This window comes from Manis pentadactyla, chromosome 8 (assembly GCF_030020395.1).
Source record: "Manis pentadactyla isolate mManPen7 chromosome 8, mManPen7.hap1, whole genome shotgun sequence".
Classification (NCBI taxonomy): Eukaryota; Metazoa; Chordata; class Mammalia; order Pholidota; family Manidae; genus Manis; species Manis pentadactyla.
In genome coordinates, this window is record NC_080026.1 from 54,352,237 (window position 1) to 54,375,500 (window position 23,264).

The 23,264-nt window shown below is 40.4% G+C and overlaps 1 protein-coding gene across 8 annotated transcripts in view; it reads left to right on the forward strand.

The window, feature by feature from the left end:
- Positions 1-23,264, forward strand: part of MTR (5-methyltetrahydrofolate-homocysteine methyltransferase) — a 190,365-nt gene that overhangs the window by 78,885 nt on the left and 88,216 nt on the right. For all 8 annotated transcript variants that reach the window (XR_008998859.1, XM_057505753.1, XM_036919333.2 and 5 more), the window contains 3 exons: positions 8,089-8,268; positions 9,860-9,976; positions 10,286-10,426. Coding sequence is in view for 7 of the 8 variants with exons in the window: in XM_057505753.1 (XP_057361736.1) it covers positions 8,089-8,268; positions 9,860-9,976; positions 10,286-10,426 (438 nt within the window). In the remaining variant the exon portion in view is untranslated. The remainder of the gene's footprint in view (positions 1-8,088; positions 8,269-9,859; positions 9,977-10,285; positions 10,427-23,264) is intronic.

Here is a 23,264-nt window from a genome sequence, read left to right on the forward strand (position 1 = left end):
AATTCCTGTCCTGTGAGGACCTTCCTGCTTACTCCCTGTACAGAGGTGCCTCCCCATACACAATTGTCCCTCCCCGCACCCCAGTCAGCTGTACACACTGAGGCTGCCAAACTCGGCCAGGTGTCATTCATGGCTCAGGCAGAGAATCAGTCAGGACCTTGATTTCTTGACCTACCAACCAAACTAGGTTACTGAGAAATATGAGCGATACCTTCTCTCTTAGTGAGTTTAGCTGAACCATGAACCTAGAACCTAGAACTCTCTGGCCCTCTGGTGAAGGATGAACTGAGGTCCAAGACCAAGGCAACTCGGGGTGACCTGCTTCTGACCACTTCCTTCTGGGCCCACATCTTGGTCTTAACCTTAATTTTATCATTCCAACTGATAGGAGAGGAAAGAAGTTGTTGAAATTCACTTAAGGGAAGTGAGAGCTTGCCACCTTCCTGAGGCCTGGGCAGTGGGACTCAGAGCCCACTGCTTGTCTCCCTGTCCCACAGCCCATTGTCTGCTGAGTCATGGGGGCACTTCCCCCAGCAGCTGCAAGATCAGGGAGAGAGGAGAGACAAGAGAGCAGTTGGAAAAGAATACCAGCATAGGTAAGCCATCCAAAGCCTAGATCTAATAGTTCTTATAACCCCCACCACTCCTTTCCCCGGAGGATGGGGCCTCACTGGGTGTCCCTGGGCTGCGCAGAGCATCCTCACCCCCAGACCTCCTCTCTCACTGGCCTGGAGAGCTCTCTTTGGAGGTCAGGGTGTGTGTGATCCGTAGCTGATTCTTCAACACATTTGATTCACATGCACTCAAAGCTGTCCTCCCACAAAATCGTCAGCTTGGAGGACTCGGCGCACTTATTTCTGTGGTGTTGGCCATTTTTCAGGAACATTTTGCATTTTCATTCAGAATTGTATGTGATAAATTTTTTTGGAATCACTGTAGTGATAGCAAAGGTTCATTTTTTCTTCAGATTATTTTTTTATATAACCAGAAATGATTCAGAATGTAATTTGTTTAATAAGCCCCATGTTGAGGTTGTAAATTTAATCTGAAGACAGGCTCTGTGACTAAGTTGAAAAATGTTTTGAGTAAAAGCAGCATTCCTTCATTCATTCATTCAACAAGTAATGCTGTGCACATACTCGGGCAGGCCCTTTGCCCAGCTCGGGTGACATAGCCAGATGACATTCTAACTCGAGTTGAGAAATTAATAATAAATAATGAAACAAAATGTAATGACATACTGCCAAATAAATACAGTTTCTAGAAAGAGAGATGTTCTGAAGAAGAATGGAGGAGGCAGTTGGAGCTGGTTTGGAGAAGGTGATTAAGGAAGGCTTCTATGGAAAGGACCATTGAGGCAGAGACCTGTGGGGTGTGCAGCACAAGGCCGTGTCACCTGTGTTCTGGGCAGTGATGGCAGCAGTAAATGGAAAGGCTCTGAGGTAGGGCAGGTGGGGCAGGTGCAGGAGCATCCGAGAAGCAGTGCAGGGACTGTGAGGAGATGAGGGGGCAAATGATGGGAAGTAAAGTAGGAGATGTGGGCACTGATTGTAAAGAGGGCAGCTGACAGCTGGGGTGAGTCTTGCTGGAGTCAGTATTTCGCTTTCTAGGGTCACTGTTTTGAAGAGTAATGCAGATTTAATTTATACTTATGACTCAAGGCACATATTAATTACCTAGTATTATGATGGGTGGGATGGAGATGGGGAATAAATTCATTTGCTGGAATCTATGTGGAATGCTGTTGCAGGAAGATCCATGAAAGCTGTGCAGTGTTACCAGGGTAATGGCACTGCAGGCAGGTTGTGAGTAGAGGGCCACTTAATTATTTCTTTATTTTTATTTTTATTTTGGTATCATTAATCTACAATTACATGAAGAACATTATGTTTAATAGGCTCCCCCTTCACCAAGTACCCCCCACAAACCCCATTACAGTCACTGTCCATCAGCATAGTAAGATGCTGCAGAACCACTACTTGTCTTCTCTGTGTTGCACAGCCCTCCCCGTGCCCCCCCCCACTGCACATGCTAATCGTAATGCCCGCTTTCTTTTTCCCCGCCCTTATCCCTCCCTTCCCACACATCCTCCTCAGTCCCTTTCCGTTTGGTAACTATTAGTCCATTCTTGGGTCCTGTGATTCTGCTGCTGTTTTGTTCCTTCAATTTTTCTTTGTTCTTATACTCCACATATGAGTAAAATCATTCGGTACTTGTCTCTTTCTGCCTGGCTAATTTCACTGAGCATAATACCCTCTAGCTCCATCCATGTTGTTGCAAATAGTAGGATTTGTCTTCTTTTTATGGCTGAATAATATTCCATTGTGTATATGTACCACATCTTCTTTATCCATTCATCTACTGATGGACACTTAGGTTGCTTCCATTTCTTGGCTATTGTAAATAGTGCTGTGATAAACATAGGGGTGCATCTGTCTTTTTCAAACTGGGCTGCTACATTCTTAGGGCAAATTCCTAGAAGTGGAATTCCTGGGTAAAATGGTATTTCTATTTTGAGCATTTTGAGGAATCTCCATACTGCTTACCACAATGGTTGAACTAATTTACATTCCCACCAGCAGTGTAGGAGGGTTGCCCTTTCTCCGCAACCTCGCCAACATTTGTTGTTGTTTGTCTTTTGGATGGTGGCGATCCTTGCTGGTGTGAGGTGATATCTCATTGTGGTTTTAATTTGCATTTCTCTGATGACTAGTGATGTGGAGCATCTTTTCATGTGTCTGTTGGCCATCTGAATTTCTTCTTTAAAGAACTGTCTATTCAGCTCCTCCGCCCATTTTTTAATTGGATTATTTGCTTTTTGTTTGTTGAGGTGCATGAGCTCTATATACTTTGGATGTCAGCCCTTTATCAGATGTGTCATTTATGAATATATTCTCCCATACTGTAGGATACCTTTTTGTTCTATTGATGGTGTCTTTTGCTGTACAGAAGCTTTTCAGCTTGATATAGTCCCACTTGTTCATTTTTGCTTTTGTTTCCCTTGCCTGGGGAGATAGGTTCATGAAGAAGTCGCTCGTGTTTATGTCTAAGAGATTTTTGCCTATGTTTTTTTCTAAGAGTTTTATGGTTCATGACTTCCATTCAGGTCTTTGATCCATTTTGAATTGACTTTTGCGTATGGGGTTAGACAGTGATCCAGTTTCATTCTCTTACACGTAGCTGTCCAGTTTTGCCAGCACCATCTGTTGAAGAGACTGTCATTTCCCCATTGTATGTCCATGGGTGCTTTATCATATATTAATTGACCATATATGTTTGGATTAATGTCTGGAGTCTCTAATCTGTTCCACTGGTCTGTGGCTCTGTTCTTGTGCCAGTACCAAATTGTCTTGATTACTGTGGCTTTGTAGTAGAGCTTGAAGTTGGGGAGCGAGATCCCTGTCACTTTATTCTTCCTTCTCAGGATTGCTTTGGCTATTCGGGGTCTTTGGTGTTTCCATATGAATTTTTGAACTATTTGTTCTAGTTCGTTTAAGAATGTGGTTGGTAATTTGATAGGGATTGCATTGAATCTGTATATTGCTTTGGGCAGGATGGCCATTTTGACGATGTTAATTCTTCCTAGCCAATAGTATGGGATGAGTTTCCATTTGTTAGTGTCCTCTTTAATTTCTCTTAAGAGTGTCTTACAGTTTTCAGGGTATAGGTCTTTCACTTCCTTGGTTAGGTTTATTCCTAGGTATTTTATTCTTTTTGATGCAATTGAATGGAATTGTTTTCCTGATTATTTTTTCTATTAGTTCATTTTTAGTGTTTAGGAAAGCCACAGATTTCTGTGTGTTAATTTTGTATCCTGCAACTTTGCTGTATTCTGATATCAGTTCCAGTAGTTTTGGAGTGGAGTTTTTAGGGTATTTTATGTACCGTATCATGTCATCTGCAACTAGTGACAGTTAGACTTCTTCTTTACCAATCCGGATGCCTTGTATTTCTTTGTTTTGTCTGATTGCCGTCCCTAAGATCTCCAGTACTATGTTGAATAACAGTGGGGAGAGTGGGCATCCCTGTCATGTTCCCGATCTCAGAGGAAAAGCTTTCGGCTTCTCGCTGTTCAGTGTGATGTTGGCTGTGGGCTTATCATATATGGCCTTTATTATGTTGAGGTACTTGCCTTCTATACCCATTTTGCTGAGAGTTTTAATCATGAATCGATGTTGAATTTTGTCAAATGCTTTTTCAGTATCTATGGAGACGATCATGTGGTTTTTGTCCTTCTTTTTGTTGATGTGGTGGTTGATGTTGATGGATTTTCGAATATTGTACCATCCTTGCATCCCTGGGGTGAATCCACTTGGTCGTGGTGTATGATACTCTTGATGTATTTCTGAATTCGGTTTGCTATTATTTTGTTGAGTATTTTTGCATCTACGTTCATCATGGATATTGGTCTGTAATTTTCTTTTTTGGTGGGGTCTTTATCTGGTTTTGGTATTATGGTAATTTTGGCTTCATAGAATGAGTTTGGGAGTATTCCCTTCTCTTCTATTTTTTCGAAAACTTTAAAGAGAATGGGTATTATTTCTTTTCTGTATGTCTGATAAAATTTGAGGTATATCCATCTGGCTTGGGGGCTTTGTTCCTGGGTAATTTTTTGATTACCACTTCAGTTTCTTTGCTGGTAATTGGTTTGTTTAGATTTTGTGTTTCTTCCTTGGTCAGTCTTAGAAAGTTGTATTTTTCTAGGAAATTGTCCATTTCTTCTAGGTTTTCCAGTTTGTTAGCATATAATTTTTCATAGTATTCTCTAATAATTCTTTGCATTTCTGTGGTTTTCATAGTGATTTTTCTGCTCTCATTTCTCGTTCTGTTTATGTATGTAGACTCTCTTTTTTTATTGATAAGTCTGGATAGGGGTCTATCTATTTTGTTTATTTCCTCCAAGAACCAGCTCTTGCTTTCATAGATTCTTTCTATTGTTTTATTCTTCTCAATTTTATTTATTTCTGCTCTAATGTTTATATTGTCCCTCCTTCTACTGACTTTGGACCTAATTTGTCTTCTTTTTTTAGTTTCATTAATTGTGAGTTTAGACTGCTTATATGGGATGGTTCTTTCCTGAGGTAGGCCTGTACTGCAGTATACTTTTCTCTTAGCACGGCCTTGGCAGTGTCCCACAGATTTTGTGGTGTTGAATTATTGTTGTCATTTGACTCCATATATTGCTTGATCTCTGTTTTTATTTGGTCATTGATCCATTGGTTATTTAGGAGCATGTTGTGAAGCCTCCATGTGTTTGTGAGCTTTTTGCTTTCTTTGTACAGTTTATTTCTAGTTTTATACCTTTGTGGTCTGAAAAGTTGGTTGGTACGATTTCAGTCTTTTTGAATTTACTGAGGCTCTTTTTGTGGCCTGTATGTGGTCTATTCTGGAGAATGTTCTGTGTGCACTTGAGAAGAATGCGTATCCTGTTACTTTTGGATGTAGTGTTCTATAGATGTCTATTAGTTCCATCTGTTCTAGTGTGTTGTTCAGTGCCTCTGTGTCCTTACTTATTTTCTGTCTGGTGGATCTATCCTTTGGAGTGAGTGGTGTGTCGAAGTCTCCTAAAATGAATGCATTGCATTCTGTTTCCTCCTTTAGTTCTGTTAGTATTTGTTTCACATATGCTGGTGTTCCCATGTTGGGTACATATATGTTTATAATTGTATATCCTTTTGTTGGACTGAGTCCTTTATCATTATGTAATGTCCTTCTTTATCTCTTGTTACTTTCGTTGTTTTGAAGTCTGTTTTGCCTGATACTAGTACTGCAGCACCTGCTTTTTTCTCCCTATTGTTTGCACAGAATATCTTTTTCCATCCCTTGACTTTTAGTCTGTGCATGTGTTTGGGTTTGAGGTGAGTCTCTTGTAAGCAGCATAGAGATGGGTCTTGCTTTTTTTCCATTCTATTACTTTGTGTGTTTTGATTGGTGCATTCAGTCCATTTACATTTAGGGTGATTATTGAAAGATATGTACTTATTGCCATTGCAGGCTTTAGATTCGTGGTTACCAAAGGTTCAAGGTTATCTTCTTTAGTATCTTACTGTCTAACTTAACTTGCTTGTTGAGCTATTATAGACACTGTCTGGTGATTCTTTATTTCTCTCCCTTCTTTTTCCTCCTCCTCCCTTCTTCATATGTTGGGTGTTTTGTTCTGTGCTCTTTTTAGGAGTGCTCCCATCTAGAGCAGTCCCTGTAAGATGCCCTGTAGAGGTGTTTTGTGGGAGGCAAATCCCCTCAATTTTTGCTTTCCTGGGAATTGTTTAATCCCTCCTTTATATTTAAATGATAATCGTGCTCAATACAGTATTCTTGGATCGAGGCCCTTCTGTTTCATTGCATTAAGTATATCGTGCCATTCTCTTCTGGCCTGTAGGGTTTCTGTTGAGAAGTCTGATGATAGCCTGATGGGTTTTCCTTTGTAGGTGACCTTTTTTTTCTCTCTGTCTGCCTGTAATACTCTGTCCTTGTCTTTGATCTTTGCCATTTAATTATTATGTGTCTTGGTGTTGCCCTCCTTGGATCCCTTGTCATGGGAGTTCTGTGTACCTCTGTCGTGTGAGAGGCCATTTCCTCCCCTAGTTTGGGGGGGAAGTTTTCAGCAATTATTTCTTCAAAGACACTCTCTATCCCTTTTTCTCTCTCTTCTTCTTCTGGTTCCCCTGTAATGCGATTATTGTCCCATATAGATTGGTCACACGGTTCTCTTAAAATTCTTTCATTCCTGGAGATCCTTTTATCTCTCTCTGCATCAACTTCTCTGTGTTCCTGTTCTCTGTTTTCTAGTCCATTAATGGTCTCTTGCGTCTCGTCCATTCTGTTTTGACGTCCTTCCAGAGCTTGTTTTATTTGTATTCTCCTTCCTTATTTCTTGCATATTTCTCTGCAAGTCCATCAGCATGGTTATGACTTCTGTTTTGAATTCTTTTTCAGGAAGACTGGTTAAATCTATCCCCTCAGGTTCATTCTCAGGGGAAGATGTAGAAGATATTGAAGCTGTCTGGGTTAGTCTTGTCTGGATCAAATTTTTTTGCCTTTTCATGTTGATAGGTGCAGTGGAGTGCTATTGGCACGTCTATCTGCTGGGAGAGTCAAGCCTCTTTCCACTTGGCTCCTGGCCTTTCTTTACTGGGACAACTGCGACCCCTAGTGGCTTGTGTTGGGCAATTGCGTGTAGACTGGTTCTTTGTGTTTTGCCCAGCTGGTATGGAGGAAGCTCCCTTGCTGAGGGCATGACCAGCCTCAGGCTGCTTCTCTGCTATGGCGGGGCCCCGGAGGGGTAATGGACGGGGTGCTGTTTGGCTGTTACCTCCGTGAGGGGTCTCAGAGCTGTTGCCCAGGGGGTTAGTGTGCCCGGAGTTCCCTGGAATTTCCAGCTGCTGGACTGTGACCTGGGATGCTTCTGTCCAGTTGTGGGGTCCCTGTCCCTTTAAGACTTTCAAAAAGCACTTGCTTTTCTTTGTCACAGGGGCGCCGGCTTCGGGACCTGCTCACAGGTCCTACTTTCCTGCTTCCCTAGTTTCCAGCACCCCACACGTACAGTGTGTCTGTGCTCCAGTGCGGATGGCTAGGGCTGGGTGTTAGCAGTCCTGGGCTCCCTCTCCCTCCCTGTCTGACTCCTCTTTTCCCGCCCGGAGCTGGGGTGAGGGGCGCTCGGGTCCCGCCGGGCTGCAGCTTGTATCTTACCCCTTTGACCATGCGCTGGGTTCTTGCAGGTGTGGATGTAGTCTGGCTGTTGTCCTGTGTCTTCTGGTCTCTCTTTTAGGATTAGTTATATTTTTTGTATTTTGAAAAATATATATGTTTTTGGGAGGAGATTCCCACTGTCCTACTCACGCCACCATCTTGCTGAGATCTGATTTTTAGAAAGGCAGTGTAGCTGTTGTGGTAATGGAGACACAAAGGGACTTTAAACCCCTGCTCTGAGACAATTTGACAGATGTTTAGAGGTTGCTTGGCATTTGGATATCTATTAAATCCGAGCATTGATGCTTAAACACTTTCAACAAGTGAAGTGTATTTCTGTTTTTATAGATAATAGCTCACTTTTCTATTTCAAATGATATCTTTTGCTCCTTTTCCCAGGCGACAGAAACAGATGACAAAATCAGAGTGTGCTTTCGGGCCTACCACCTACTTGTGAAAAAACTGGGCTTTAACCAAAATGATATCATCTTTGACCCTAATATCCTCACCATTGGTACTGGGATGGAGGAGCACAACTTATATGCTGTTAATTTTATCCATGCAACAAAAATCATTAAGGTAAGTGTAGGTTGTTTCTCTCTTCCACCCAAGACATTGTTCAAATTCATCTCAGGGCCCCACCAAACAGTTTAAACTAACAAACATATCTATTGGCTTGTAATGTTGACATTTTTCTTCTTAGATAGTAAATTGGTTTTCTGAAATTCAGGGACCTTCATAGTTTAGTTTTATGTGTTATTTTAAACTGTGAAGTATAACATACACACTGGTGAATATATAAAAAATACACCATGTAATTAATAGTTATGAAGCATATAGTAGTTTTAACTTAAGTCCTAAATTAGAACATTGCTAATGTCCCCAGTTCTATCCCTTTCTGATTACACCCTCATGCCGAGTTTTATGAAGTCACTTCATCCTGAGTTTTTTTGGTACTACTTTGTTGCTTTTCTTTATAATTTTACCACTTATGTACCGTCTGTCTGAATTTTCTGTGGATTTTGTATTTGTGAATTCACCTACTTGCTAAAATTTATTTGTGGCCCCAAATCAATACGCCTTGTACTTTGGCAGTCATTACCAGACATACCCACGTGCAGAGTGGTATAAAATATGAGTGGTCCAACCCACGTGCTTCCAGATAAAGTGGACCAGGACTTCTTGTTTCTGCTCTCATTCTATAAACAAGTGTCCTTGTCATGATCCATTTAATGCCAGGTTTTTCACCTTTTTGATCTTATCATTGGTGATTGAGCTCTGTGATTAATGGTGCCCCAGCCTCATTTTGAAGTGCTCTGTTCCTACGTGCAAGAAGACTGTAATATGCCTTATGGAGAAGATATTTGTGTTAGGTGAACTCTGTGCAGGTGTGAATTGTAGTACTATTGATTGTGAGCTCAATGTTAGTGAATCAACAGCATATTAAACAAGATATCTGAGCAGAAACATATAAAAGAAGGTTGTATTTATCTGTTGATGAAAGTTGTGTGACTAGAGGTTCACAGGCATCTAAGTCTATATTTCCCTTAGAAGCAGTGGTTTTCAGTATTCCCTGATTCAGTGTTCAAGGTGACTTTGTAGAACGTAACTACCACAAATAATGGGAATTGACCGTATTAACAGTATAGTTTACCTGTTCTGAGCTTAGTATAAAATAGAATCTTAAGAATCTGATGCCTTTTTTTCCTTACCCCATTTTAAAGATGAGTCTGTGTTGTTGAGCTGTACTTCATTTTTTTTACATTCACTTGACCCTTGAACAACACCGGGGTTAGGGCTGTCCACCCCCTGTGCAGTCTAAAACCTGCGTATAACTTTTGACTCTCCGAAAACTTATTTACTAAGACATATCCAGCAATATTTTGTGTCACACTCACTATGTATCATGGTCCTATCGTGGTCACTGTAGAGCTCTGCAGAGATTTACTTCCTCTTAGAGAGATTAAAGTCAAGTAAGAACTGTTTATGAAGCAGTGCCTTTGTGACACTGTAATATGGGAAGTTTTGGTTTATGTCTAGGTATAAGAAGCTTTGAATTATTTGAACTTTATATGTTTGCTATTTTCCACTCTTATATATAAAGCTTAAGAGATAGGATTGCTGCTTTCAGCAAAATAGTGGAATCTTCACATTTTTAAATCTTTGTCAGGAAACATTACCTGGAGCCAAAGTAAGTGGAGGTCTTTCCAACTTGTCCTTCTCTTTCCGGGGAATGGATGCCATTCGAGAAGCCATGCATGGGGTTTTCCTTTACCATGCAATCAAGGTATAGTAGGACATCTGTTTACCTTTTGAAACCAGCTTTTATTTAGACAGGGGATTGAAAACTTTACCCACAGACTAACTTTGGCCTGCTACCAGTTTCTTTGAATAAAGTTTTATGGGAAAAAAGCCATACATACTCACTTATATAGTGTGTGGCTGCTTTTTTCTGCTATAGTAGCCGAGTTGAGTAGTTGCAATAGAGACTGTGTATGGCCTCTGACAGAAAATAATGGCCTTTTACAGAAAAAGTTGGCTGACCCCTGATTTATACTATCACTGGAATACTCATTGTTATTTGTATTGCCCTTAGTTTGGTATGGACATGGGGATAGTGAATGCTGGTAACCTCCCTGTATATGATGACATCCATAAGGAACTTCTCCAGCTCTGTGAAGATCTCATCTGGAATAAAGACCCTGAGGCCACTGAGAAGCTCTTACACTATGCCCAGGTAGAGAGAAAAGTGTTCTAATAGATGGCTTTTCTTACCTTTGAATTTATCACTCACTCACAGTTATTAGACCTTCATTGTACAATAGAAGCAAGTGTTTAATCATGTCTTTGGTGTTAGCAGATTTATGTGGCATTTTAGAGAAAGTGTCTAGTTAGGGTGAGAAAGGAGAAACAGGCCATACCCAGGCTGCTTCAGTGTTCTGAAATGTATATCTCTTTAAATTTTTTGTAAAATGTAATAATAGCTTTTCTCACGTCTAAGCAACACATTAATTCTAGAAAATTTCCATATTACAGATAAGCAGAATAAATAAAAATCACTTGTAGTCTTACCTATTAGAGCTTTGTTTTGTCGAGATTTTGTTATGACCTTCTAGTCATGCTTTTTGTTTTTTTTTTCAAAATGATTATGTACTCATAGATATGTCCAGACACACACAAATTTTTACAGAAAATTGACCTATGCATGCTTTTGTTTCTTGTTTCTTTGTTATTTATTTTATTTATTTATCTTATTTTGTCATTAATCTACAATTACATTGAGAGCATGTTTACTAGGGTTCCCCCTTCACCAAGTCCCCCCACAAACCCCATTACAGTCACTGTCCATCAGTGTAGTAAGATGCTGTAGAATCACTACTTGTCTTCTCTGTGTTACACAGCCCTCCCCATGCCCCCCGCCACATTATACATGCTAATCATAATACCCCCTTTGTTTTTCCCCACCCTTATCCCTCCCTTCCCTCATTCTCCCCAGTCCCTTTCCCTTTGGTAACTGTCAGTCCATTCTTGGGTTCTGTGATTCTGCTGCTGTTTTGTTCCTTCAGTCTTTCTTTGTTCCTATACTCCACATATCAGTGAAATCATTTGGTGTTTGTATTTCTCCGCCTGGCTTATTTATACCCTCTAGCTCCATCCATGTTGTTGCAAATGGTAGGATTTGTTTTCTTCTTATGACTGAATAATATTCCATTGTGTATATGTACCACATCTTCTTTATCCATTCATCCACTGATGGACACTTAGGTTGCTTCCATTTCTTGGCTACTGTAAATAGTGGCTTTTGGATGAAGAGTTCTATAGATGTCTATTATGTCCATCTGTTCTAGTGTGTTGTTCAGTGCCTGTGTGTCCTTACTTATTTTCTGTCTGGTGGATCTATCCTTTGGAGTGAGTGGTGTGTTGAAGTCTCCTACAATGAATGCATTGCATTCTATTTCCTCCTTTAATTCTGTTAGTATTTGTTTCACATATATTGGTGCTCCTGAATTGAGTGCATATATGTTTATAATGGTTATATCCTCTAGTTGGACTGAGCCCTTTATCATTTTGTAATGTCCTTCTTTATCTTTTGTTACTTTCTTTGTTTTGAGGTCTATTTTGTCTGATACTACTACAACATCTGCTTTTTTCTCCCTGTTATTTGCATGGAATATCTTTTTCAATCCCTTGGCTTTTAGTCTGTGCATGTCTTTGAGTTGAGTCTCTTGTAAGCAGCATAGAGATGGGTCTTGCTTTTTTATCCATTCTATTACTCTGTGTGTTTTGATTGGTGCATTCAGTCCATTTACATTTAGGGTGATTATTGAAAGATATGTACTTATTGCCATTGCAGGCTTTAGATTCGTGTTTACCAAAGGTTCAAGGTTATCTTCTTTAGTATCTTACTGTCTAACTTAACTCGCTTATTGAGGTATTATAGACACTGTCTGGTGATTCTTTATTTTTCCCCCTTCTTATTCCTCCTCCTCCATTCTTTATATGTTGGTTGTTTTATTCTGTGCTCTTTTGTGTTTCCTTTAACTGCTTTTGTGGGTAGTTGATTTTATTGTTTGCATTTTGTTAGTATTTGGTTGGTCTGCTTTCCTTGCTGTGATTTTATTTTCTCTGGTGATATCTATTTAGTCTTAGGAGTGCTCCCATCTAGAGCAGTCCCTCTAAAATACCCTGTAGAGGTGGTTTGTGGGAGGCAAATTCCCTCAACTTTTGCTTGTCTGGGAATTGTTTAATCCCTTCTTCATATTTAAATGATAATTGTGCTGGATACAGTATTCTTGGTTCAAGGCCCTTCTCTTTCATTGCATTAAGTATATCATGCAATTCTCTTCTGGCCTGTAAGGTTTCTGTTGAGAAGTCTGATGATAGTCTGATGGGTTTTCCTTTGTAGGTGACCTTTTTCCTCTCTCTAGCTGCCTTTAAAACTCTGTCCTTGTCCTTGATCTTTGTCATTTTAATTATTATGTGTCTTGGTGTCGTCCTCCTTGGATCCCTTCTGTTGGGGGTTCTGTGCACTTCCGTGGTCTGATCGATTATTTCCTTCCCCAGTTTGGGGAAGTTTTCAGCACCTATTTCTTCAAGGACACTTTCTATCCCTTTTTCTCTCTCTTCTTCCTCTGGTACCCCTATAATGCGGATATTGTTCCTTTTGGATTGGTCACACAGTTTTCTTAATATTGTTTCATTCCTGGAGATCCTTTTCTCTCTTTCTGCGTCAGCTTCTATGCGTTCCTGTTCTCTGGTTTCTATTCCATCAGTGGCCTCTTGCATCTTATCCATTCTGCTTATAAATCCTTCCAGAGATTGTTTCATTTCTGTAATCTCCTTCCGGACGTCATCAACCCTTAGCTCTTGCATATTTCTCTGCAGCTCCATCAGCATGGTTATGTGCTTTATTTTTAATTTTTTTCGGGAAGACTGATTAGGTCTATCTCCTTGTCAGTGTTTGCCCCTGTGATCTTGGTCTGTATCAAATTCTTCTGCCTTTTCATGGTGATAGAGATATTTCTGGGGAGCTGGTGGGTAGTCGGCTAAGAGAAAGTCCCTTCTTGCTGGTTTGTGGCCTTCCTCTCCTGGGAGAACAGTGAACCCTAGCAGCTTTTGCTGGGTAGCTGCGTGCAAGCAGGGTTTCTAATTCTTGCCCGGCTGCTGTGGAGCTCCGTGGTTGATGTGGTTGTGGCCAGCCTCAGGCTGCTTCTCCAATATGGCGGAGCCATGTTGGAGGGGGAATGGGTGGGAGGCTATTCATCACTGTGAGGGGTCTCTGAGCTGTGCTGCCACCCAGTGGGTTAGGGTGCCCGGAGTTTCCTGGGATTCCCAGCTGCTAGGCTGAGTGTCCCTGGACGCTTCTGTCCAGCTGTGGGGTCACTGTCCCTTTAAGACTTTCAAAAAGCACTCTCTTTTCTTTGTTCTGGGTGTGCAGGCTGCAGGGTTCCGCTCACAGGTCTTACTGTCCCGTTTCCCTAGTTTCCAGCACCCCACGCATGTACTGTATGTCTGCACTTTGGTACAGATGGCTAGGGCTGGGTGTTTAGCAGTCCTGGGCTCCCTCTCCGTCCCTGCTCCGACTCCTCTCCTCCTGCCGGGAGCTGAGGTGAGGGGCGCTGGAGTCCCGCCAGGCCGCGGTTTGTATCTTACCCCCTTCGTGATGCGCTGGGTTCTCGCAGGTGTAGATGTAGTCTGGCTATTGTCCTGTGTCTTGTGGTCTCTCTTTTAGGAATCGTTGTATTTGTTGTATTTTCAAAAACATATATGGTTTTGTGAGGAGATTTCCGCTGCTCTATTCATGTGGCCATCTTGGTTCTCTCCCTGCATGCTTTTTTGGTAACTTGTTTGTCTAGCAGTATACTGGAAAGATCTACTTTACCAGATATTTTTCTACTTCATATTTTGAATTGTCGATTTTGGATTGTTTTAGTGACTGTGTTATTACCTGGTTTTATATGAGTGTGTGTGTATGTGTATGCATGTCCAGTTTTATATTTATGTTGTATACCTGTTTATGTTAGGATGTGGTCCATCTCTGGCAAAGTCCTGCAGTTCAAGCTGTGAGGTCTGTGCACACTGATATTTAGACACGAGAACAGTTATAGTTAACCGATCAGTCACGTCCTTGGTTCCCAGTTATTATGTATTTGGCAGTCCTAGGAACATTATGTAACTACCATGGGTGCTGCTTCCTAGGATTTAATTTAAGGGGAGATGAGATCTTTACCCAAAAACTTACTTTTTAATTTATTTTGGAAAACAATGGAAAGGAATACATTTTTCTCCTAAAGCATGTTTAGAAAGTGATACACTGCTTATATGTAGATTGCATATATATACATAACATTGTTAATGTTTTCCATGTAAATGTCTGTATTAAACTTTGACAGGACTGCTAACTTTTCCTTTTCCGTCAAAGAGTACTGAAATGTTCTGGAAAAAGGGTAGCACTGTTTAGGATTGACTGCATCCTTGGCTTATCAGCTTTATGGGTGGCAGGATTTTGCTTTCTGAAACCTTAAGCTCAGCAAACCTGATTGGAGTTCTGACTGCACCAGTGGGCACATGACCCTCCTTTCAGTTACTCAGAAACATTTCTGATTTCTTGTGCAGACTGAGCCCAGAATGTTTCAGCTTGATTGTTGCAAATAAAATCAAGTTCTACTTTTCTGCTCATTATATAAGAAACAGTCTGTAGGTTTCTCCTATTTCCATGACTGTTTCTGTTCATGTGCATGTAGTGCTCAGTCCTGTAATATTCTTTGAACATCAAGACATGGGTGTGGAACACTATTCAGTATTCTTCTTTGCCTATCTTCAACCTAGTGGGGTACCCTTCACAATATCTGAGACAGGGCTCTGGTGAAGGTCAAGTGGGCATCACGGCCTTAAGGTCATATCAGGAAGTTATACTAGAGCATTTTTAAGTAACCCATAACATGGTGTGCTATTTCATCTTCTCCTATATCCAGGAGAGCCAGGTTTCTCACTTAGGAAAGTTAGGGCTTCTTAATTTGGACAGCTATTCTCATTTAAGGTTTTGTTGGCCTTGTATTTAATATGAGTCATCCTTTTTGGTCTGTGCTCACTTCTAGCATATATTTACAAGTTTTTAGTTTCTGCATATCAGTTTGAACTGCCAAGAGGTTTCGCCCCTCGGGCACAGCCAGATTGAGGGAGATCTTGAGACCTATGGCAATAGCCTAACAAACTGTCACATAAGAAATCGCCTCCCTCTTAATGTAAACACACAAGGCTTATTATAAGCCATTGACCCCTCTGTCAAGTGGGCTGTCTACATTCAAGGTGACTTCTGTAACCATTAAGAGAATTAATAACCAAAGCAGGTTTACTTTAATAATTACTAGGAGCTGCCAGTTGTGTATTATTTCCTCCGGATACACCAGGTACAAATGGAGCATGACGAGCAGAAATATTATGAGGCAAATAAGGGTTGAGGATTTTTTGTTTTCCTTTATAAGAGAATGATTGTCTTTTTTCATTATACACTGATGAAGTCTATACCCAAGTTCCTGTCTGATACATCATTGAAAAGGGTGGAAAGGTCTGGAATCTGATCTCCCTAAGATCTCTAATCCCATTTTTGCAGAGTAATGGGTTTACTGAAAAACAATTCCTTTAATTTGGTGCAGACTGACCCATGGTGAGTAAATAATTTTTGGTGGAAAGAAGTTCCAGGTATCATGGGGTACCATGTGATTCACATGGAGTTTCTTTATTAAGCAGTACACAGAAGAGGTCTTGACCCCTTTGGGTACTGCATGGAAGGATCTCTGCTCTGAATAGGATGGCTCTTGAAGGACCTTGGACTGTGAGAATGTTCGTCATACTTGTTGGGACAAAGGGCATCCACTCCTTGATGTGGCCTTGATCCCTCTTACTGCCATTGGTGCTTACCTTCTTCTTGGCTTTCTCTCGAGCAGTTTGCTCCCTTAGATGCTGGTCCAGTTTGATGTCAGAAACAAGAGGCAGATCACATGAGGTTCCTGGGAGGGAGGAGGTTCTCTAGAGCAGCAGAGTCAAATGCAAGTAGTAGCCAGGTACACATGACAGTTGATGGGTCAGTTTGCTTGGTAGCCTTCTGTCTGATGATGGGGAATGAATGGATATTCAAGAGTGATATGTGATTTCTGGTTTGGGAAATTGCTGTCACCAGCTGAGATGGAGAAGGACAAGGTAATGCAGTCCTGCTGTGCACCATGAGCACTGCAGTTTGGTCCCTTTGCTGAATCTGTCCAATTCCTCTAAGTCTCTCCTCACTCCAGTTTGTGTTGATTCCTAGTTCCTCGAAATTACTAGTTTGTATCATGTATAGTCAGTATCATCTACTCATTCAGCCCTTGGCATGTGCTTTCTCTATTTTTTTTTAATTAAAAAAATTTTTCTATTAAGGGATTATTGATATACAGTCTTTTGAAGGTTTCACATGAAAAAACAATGTGGTTACTACATTTACCCATATTATCAAGTCCCCACCCATACCCCAATGCAGTCACTGTCCATCAGTGCAGCAAGATGCCACAGATCCACTATGTGTCTTCTCTGTGCTACACTGTTCTCCCCGTGATCCCCCACACCATGTGTACTAAACATAATACCTCTCAAACTCCTTCTCCCTCCCTCCCCACCTGACCTCCCACACCGCTCCCCCTTTGGTAACCATTAGTTCTTTCTTGGAGTCTCTGAGTCTTCTGCTATTTTGTTCCTTCAGTTTTGCTTTGTTGTTATACTCCACAAATGAGGGAAATCATTTGGCACTTGTCTTTCTCCACCTGGCTTATTTCAATGAGCATAATGTCTTCCAACTCCATTCATGTTGTTGGAAATTGTAGGATTTGTTTCTTTCTTATGACTGAATAGTATTCCATTGTGTATATGTACCACCTCTTCTTTATCCATTCATCTACTGATAGGAACTTAGGTTGCTTCCATATCTTGGCTATTGTAAAATGTGCTGCGATAAACATAGGGGTGCATGTGTCTTTTTGAATCTGAGAAGTTGTATTCTTTGGGTAAATTCCAAGGAGTGGGATTCCCGGGTCAAATGGTATTTCTATTTTTAGTGTTTTGAGGAAACTCCATATTGCTTTCCACAATGGTTGAACAAGCTTACATTACCACCAGCAGTGTAGGAGGGTTTCCCTTTCTCTGCATCATCACCAGCATTTGTTGTTCTTAGTCTTTTTGATGCTGGCCATCCTTACTGGTGTGAGGTGATAACTCATTGTGGTTTTAATTTGCACTTCCCTAATGATTAGTGATGTGGAGCATTGTTTCATGTGTCTGTTTGCCATCTGAATTTCTTACTTGGAGAACTGTCTCTTTGTTTCCTCTGACCATTTTTTAATCAGGTTATTTGCTTTTAGGATGTTGAGGCGTGTAAGTTCTTTATATATTTTGGATGTTACCCCTTGTCAGATATGTCATTTACAAATATATTCTCCCATACTGTAGGATGCCTTTTTGTTCCGTTGATGGTATTCTTTGCCGTGCAGAAACTTTTAAGTTTGTTGTAGTCCCATGAGTTTGTTTTTGCTTTTGTTTCCCTTGTCAAGGAGATGCGTTCAGAAAGAAGTTGCTCATGCTTATATTCAGGAGATTGTTGCGTATGTTGTCTTCTAAGAGTTTTATGGTTTCATGAGTTACATTCAAGTCTTTAATCCATTTCGAGTTTACTTTTGTATATGGGGTTAAACAATAATCCAGTTTCATTCTCTTGCATGTAGCTGTTCCAGTTTTGCCAACACCAGCTGTTGAAGGGGCCATCATTTCCCCATTGTATGTCCATGGCTCCTTTATCATATATTAATTGACCACATAGGGATTGGTTTATATCAGGGCTCTCTCATCTGTTCCATTGGTCTATGGGTCTGTACTTGTGCCAGTACCAAATTGTCTTGATTACTGTGGCATTGTAGTAGAGCTTGAAGTTGGGGAGCATAATCACCCCAGCTTTATTCTTCCTTCTCAGAATTGCTTTGGCTATTCGAGGTCTTTTGTGGTTCCATATGAATTTTAGAACAATTTGTTCCAGTTCATTCAAGAATGTTGCTGGTATTTTGATACGGATTGTATCGAATCTGTAGATTGCTTTACGTAGGATGGCCATTTTGACAATATTAATTCTTCCTATCCATGAGCACGGGATCTGTTTCCATTTATTGGTACCTTCTTTAATTTCTCTGATGAGTGTCTTTTAGTTTTCAGAGTATAGATCTTTCACTTCCTTGGTTAGGTTTACTCCTAGGTATTTTATCCTTTTTGATGCAATTTTGAATGTAATTGTTTTCCTGATTTCTCTCTCTGCTAGTTCATTGTTAGTGTATAGGAAAGCCACAGATTTCTGTGTATTAATTTTGTATGCCACAACTTTACTGAATTCAGATATTAGACCTAGTAGTTGTAGAGCGGATTCTTTAGGGCTTTTTATGTACATTATGTCATCTGCAAACAGGGACAGTTTGACTTCTTCCTTATCAATCTGGATGCCCTTTATTTCTTTGTCTTGTCTGATTGCCGTGGCTAGGACCTCCAGTACTATGTTAAATAGAAGTGGGGAAAGTGGGCATCCTTGTCTTGTTCCCGATCTTAAAGGAAAAGCTTTCAGCCTCTCACTGTTAAGTATGATGTTGGCTGTGGGTTTGACATATATGTCCTTTATTATGTTGAGGTACTTGCCCTCTATACCCATTTTGTTGAGAGTTTTTATCATGAATGGATGTTGAATTTTGTCAAATGTTTTTCAGCATCTATGGAGATGATCATGTGGTTTTTGTCCTTCTTTTTGTTGATGTGGTGGATGATGTTGATGGATTTTTGAATGTTGTACCATCCTTGCATCCCTGGAATAAATCGTACTTGGTCATGATATATGATCATTTTGATGTAATTTTGAATTCCGTTTGCTTATATTTTGTTGAGTATTTTTGCATCTATGTTCATCAGGGATATTGGTCTGTAATTTTCTTTTCTTTGTGGTGTCTTTGCCTGGTTTTGGTATTAGAGTGATGCTGGCCTCATAGAATGAGTTTGGAAATATTCCCTCTTCTTCTACTCTTTGGAAAACTTAAAGGAGGATGGGTATTAGGTCTTCACTAAATGTTTGATAAAATTCAGCAGAAAAGCTATCTGGTCCAGGGCTTTTGTTCTTAGGTAGTTTTCTGATTACCAATTCAATTTTGTTGCTGATAATTGGTCTGTTCAGATATTCTGTTTCTTCCTTGGTCAGCCTTGGAAGGTTGCATTTTTCTAGGAAGTTGTCCATTTCTTCTAGGTTATCCAGTTTGTTAGCATACAATTTTCATAGTATTCTCTAATAATTCTTTGCATTTCTGTGGTTTCCATAGTGATTTTTCTGTTCTCATTTCTCATTCTGTTTATGTACGTAGACTCTCTTTTTTTATTGATAAGTCTGGCTAGGGGTCTATCTGTTTTGTTTATTTTCTCCAAGACCCAGCTCTTGCTTTCATAGATTCTTTCTATTGTTTTATTCTTCTCAATTTTATTTATTTCTGCTCTAACCTTTATTATGCCCCTCCTTCTACTGACTTTGGACCTAATTTGTTCTTCTTTTTCTAGTTTCATTAATTGTGAGTTTAGACTGCTTATATGGGATTGTTCTTTCCTGAGGTAGGCCTGTATTGCAGTATACTTTGCTCTTAGCACGGCCTTGGCTGTGTCCCACAGATTTTGCGGTGTTGAATTATTGTTGTCATTTGTCTCCATATATTGCTTGGTCTCTTTTTATTTGGTCATTGATCCATTGGTTTAGGAGCGTGTTTTGAAGCCTCCATGTGTTCGTGGGATTTTTCATTTTCTTTGCGTAATTTATTTCTAGTTTCATAACTTTGTGGTCTGAGAAACAGGTTGGTACAATTTCAATCTTTTTGAATTTACTGAGGCTGTTTTTGTGGCCTAGTATATGATCTATTGTTGAAAATGTTCCATGTGCACTTGAGAAGAATGTGTATCATGCTGCTTTTGGATGAAGTGTTCTGTATATGTCTGTTAGGTCCATCTGTTGTAATGTGTTGTTCAGTGCCTCTGTGTCCTTACTTATTTTCTGTCTGGTTGATCTGTCCTTCAGAGTTAGTGGAGTGTTGGAGTCTCCTAGAATGAATGCATTGCATTCTATTTCCCATTTAATTTAGTTAGTATTTGTTTCACATATGGAGGTGCTCCTGTGTTGGGTGCACAGATATTTACAATGATTATATCTTCTTGTTGGATTGACCCCTTTATCATTATGTAGTGTCCTTTTCTCTTGACTTTCCTTGTTTTGAAGTCTATTTTGTCTGATACAAGTACTGCAACTCCTGCTTTGTTCTCCCTATTAGTTGCATGAAATATCTTTTTCCATCCCTTCACTTTTAGTCTGTGTATGTCTTTGAGTTTGAAGTGAGTCTCTTGTAGGCAACATATAGAGATGTCTTGTTTTGTTATCCATTCAGTGACCCTATGTCTTTTGATTGGTGCATTCTGTCCATTTACATTTAGGTTTATTAGTGATAGGTATGTACTTACTGCCATTGCAGACTTTAGATTAGTGTTTAACGTTAGGGTCCTTACTGTCTAAGAATCTAGCTTAATTCACTTAATATGCTACAAACACAATCTAAAGGTTCTTTTTTTTCCTCCTCCTTTTTCTTCCTCCTCCATTCTTTATATATTAGGTATCATATTCTGTACTCTTTGTCCATCCCGTTATTCACTTTGAAGATAGTTAATTTAATAGTGCATTTGCTTAGTAATTAGCTGTTCTACTTTCTTTACTGTGGTTTTATTACCTCCGGTGACAGATATTAATCCTTAGGAACAGTTCCATCTATAGCAGTCCCTTCAAAATACACTGTAGAGATGGTTTGTGGGAGATAAATTCTTTCAGCTTTTGCTTATATGGAAATTGTTTAATTCTTCCTTCAAATTTAACTGATTACCTTGCTGGATAAAGTAATCTTGGTTCGAAGCCCTTCTGCTTCATTGCATTAAATACATCATGCCACTCTCTTCTGGCCTGTAAGGTTTCTGCTGAGAAGTCTGATGTTAGCCTGATGTTCTTTCTTTTGCATGTGATCTTATTTCTCTCTCTGGCTGCTTTCAGTAGTCTGTCCTTATCCTTGATGTTTGCCATTTTAAGTACTATATGGCTTGGTGTTGTCTTCCTTGATTCCCTTGTGTTGGGAGGTCTATGGATCTCCTTTCCCAGATTGAGGAAGTTTTCAGCAATTATCTCCTCAAAGACACTTTCTATCCCTTTATCTCTCTATTCTTCTTCTGGTACCCCTATAACGTGAATATTGTTCTGTTTGGATTGGTCACACTGTTCTCTCAATATTCTTTCATTCTTAGAGATCCTTTTTTCTCTCTGTTCCCCAACTTCTTTGTATTCCTCTTCTCTAGTTTCTATTTCATTTTTGCTCTCCTCCACCATATCCAGTCTGTTGTTATTCCCCTCCATTGTGCTCTTCAATGATGGGAACTCCAACTGGAATTCATTCCTGATTTCTTGAATATCTTTCTTTACCTCCATGAGTATGTTAGTGATTTTTATTTTGAACTCCCTTTTAGGAACAGTCATGAGTTCCATGTCATCTTTCTCAGGAGTTATATTAATTTTGCTTTGAAACAGGTTCCTCTGGCGTTTCATATTTGTATATGGTGCCCTCTAGTGTCCAGAAGCTCTAGTCTCTGGAGCTGCTCAGGGCCTGAAGCAATGAATGTTAGGGGTCACAGGGGAGTGGTATTGGTGCCTGGGGGGAGGAAAGAGCTGTTTCCTGTTTCCCGGCTGCTATGCCTGTCTCCACTGCCTGAACCAGTTGGTTGAGCACACAGGTATAAGCCTCTATGCTTTGCATTTGTAGTTGCTGTAGACAGATCTTGCCTCTGGCTGGCCTAATGCCAGGGTACAATTTGTTGGTTTGTGAGGCAGGTGGGGCAGGCCTGGAGAAATGCACAGTAGGCAGCGTATCACGGAGGGGGTTGTTGGAGCTGTGTACCCAGCCAGGGAGCTGGAGCACCTGAAAATCGTGAAAACTCCTAACCTGCTGGGCAGAGTGCACCCAGACAATTTTGTCTACCTATCCTTTCTCCTGAGCAGTAAGCTCTGTGTAATCCTTGCCCCTTTAGCAGCCCTCTTGCTAAGATCTTCCTTGTTAGGAAATCTCTCAGACTGCCTGCCTTTCTTTTGACTCACTGTGGCTGGATATGGATCCCTGCTTTCCATTGGCAGCTGGAATCTCAATCTCTCCAGGTATTCTGCCTGTCTTAGCTTTCCAATCCCCTAATCATGAGAGAATCATGAAAGTACCATGAAATGTAGGTTTGTTCTCCCAGAGCAGATCTCCCGAGTTAGGTATTCAGCAGTCCCAGGCCTCCCCTCCCTACCTGCTCCATTTCTCTTCCTCCCTCTGGTGAGCTTGGGTGGGGGAGGGCGTGGTGGCCATGGCTTTGGTACGTTACCCTGTTCCATGAGTCTGCTTGTTTCTCCAGGCGTATGCAGTCTGGGGCAGCCCTCTGTTCTGTTGCTCTTTCAGGATCAGTTGTATTAGTTGTGTTTTCGTATTATATGCAGTTTTATGAGGAAGCCTCTGTCTCACCTCTCGTGCTGCCATCTTTAATCCACTGGTGACTTTGACCGGCACGTGCTTTCTCTTGTATTTTCTGCCTCCCTTAGGATATGGCGATTCCTTGAGAGCAGAGGCCATGACTTGCACCTGTTAGTATTGCCCACCTCCAGATGATGTCTGGTTTAGCTTTATTGCAGTCTGTCTACATATATTTGTAGGTAGTGATGCTCCTTGTGGAGAAATTTAAAAGTTCATCAGATGTGGGGTATAACTTCTTTTACTGTCTTGGGAATCTTTTGTTGTAAATTATTATCTTCTAGGAAAAAGGGAAAGAAAAAAACTCTGTCCGTCTACTAAAAGTTTGAATTCTGAAGATTTCTCTTTCCTTGTCTTGTGTAAAATATTTCCTGAGATCCTCATTCATGCTGAATTCTCTACTAGAGGCTGTAAATACAAAAGAAGAATGAGGCATAATTTTTTTGCTGC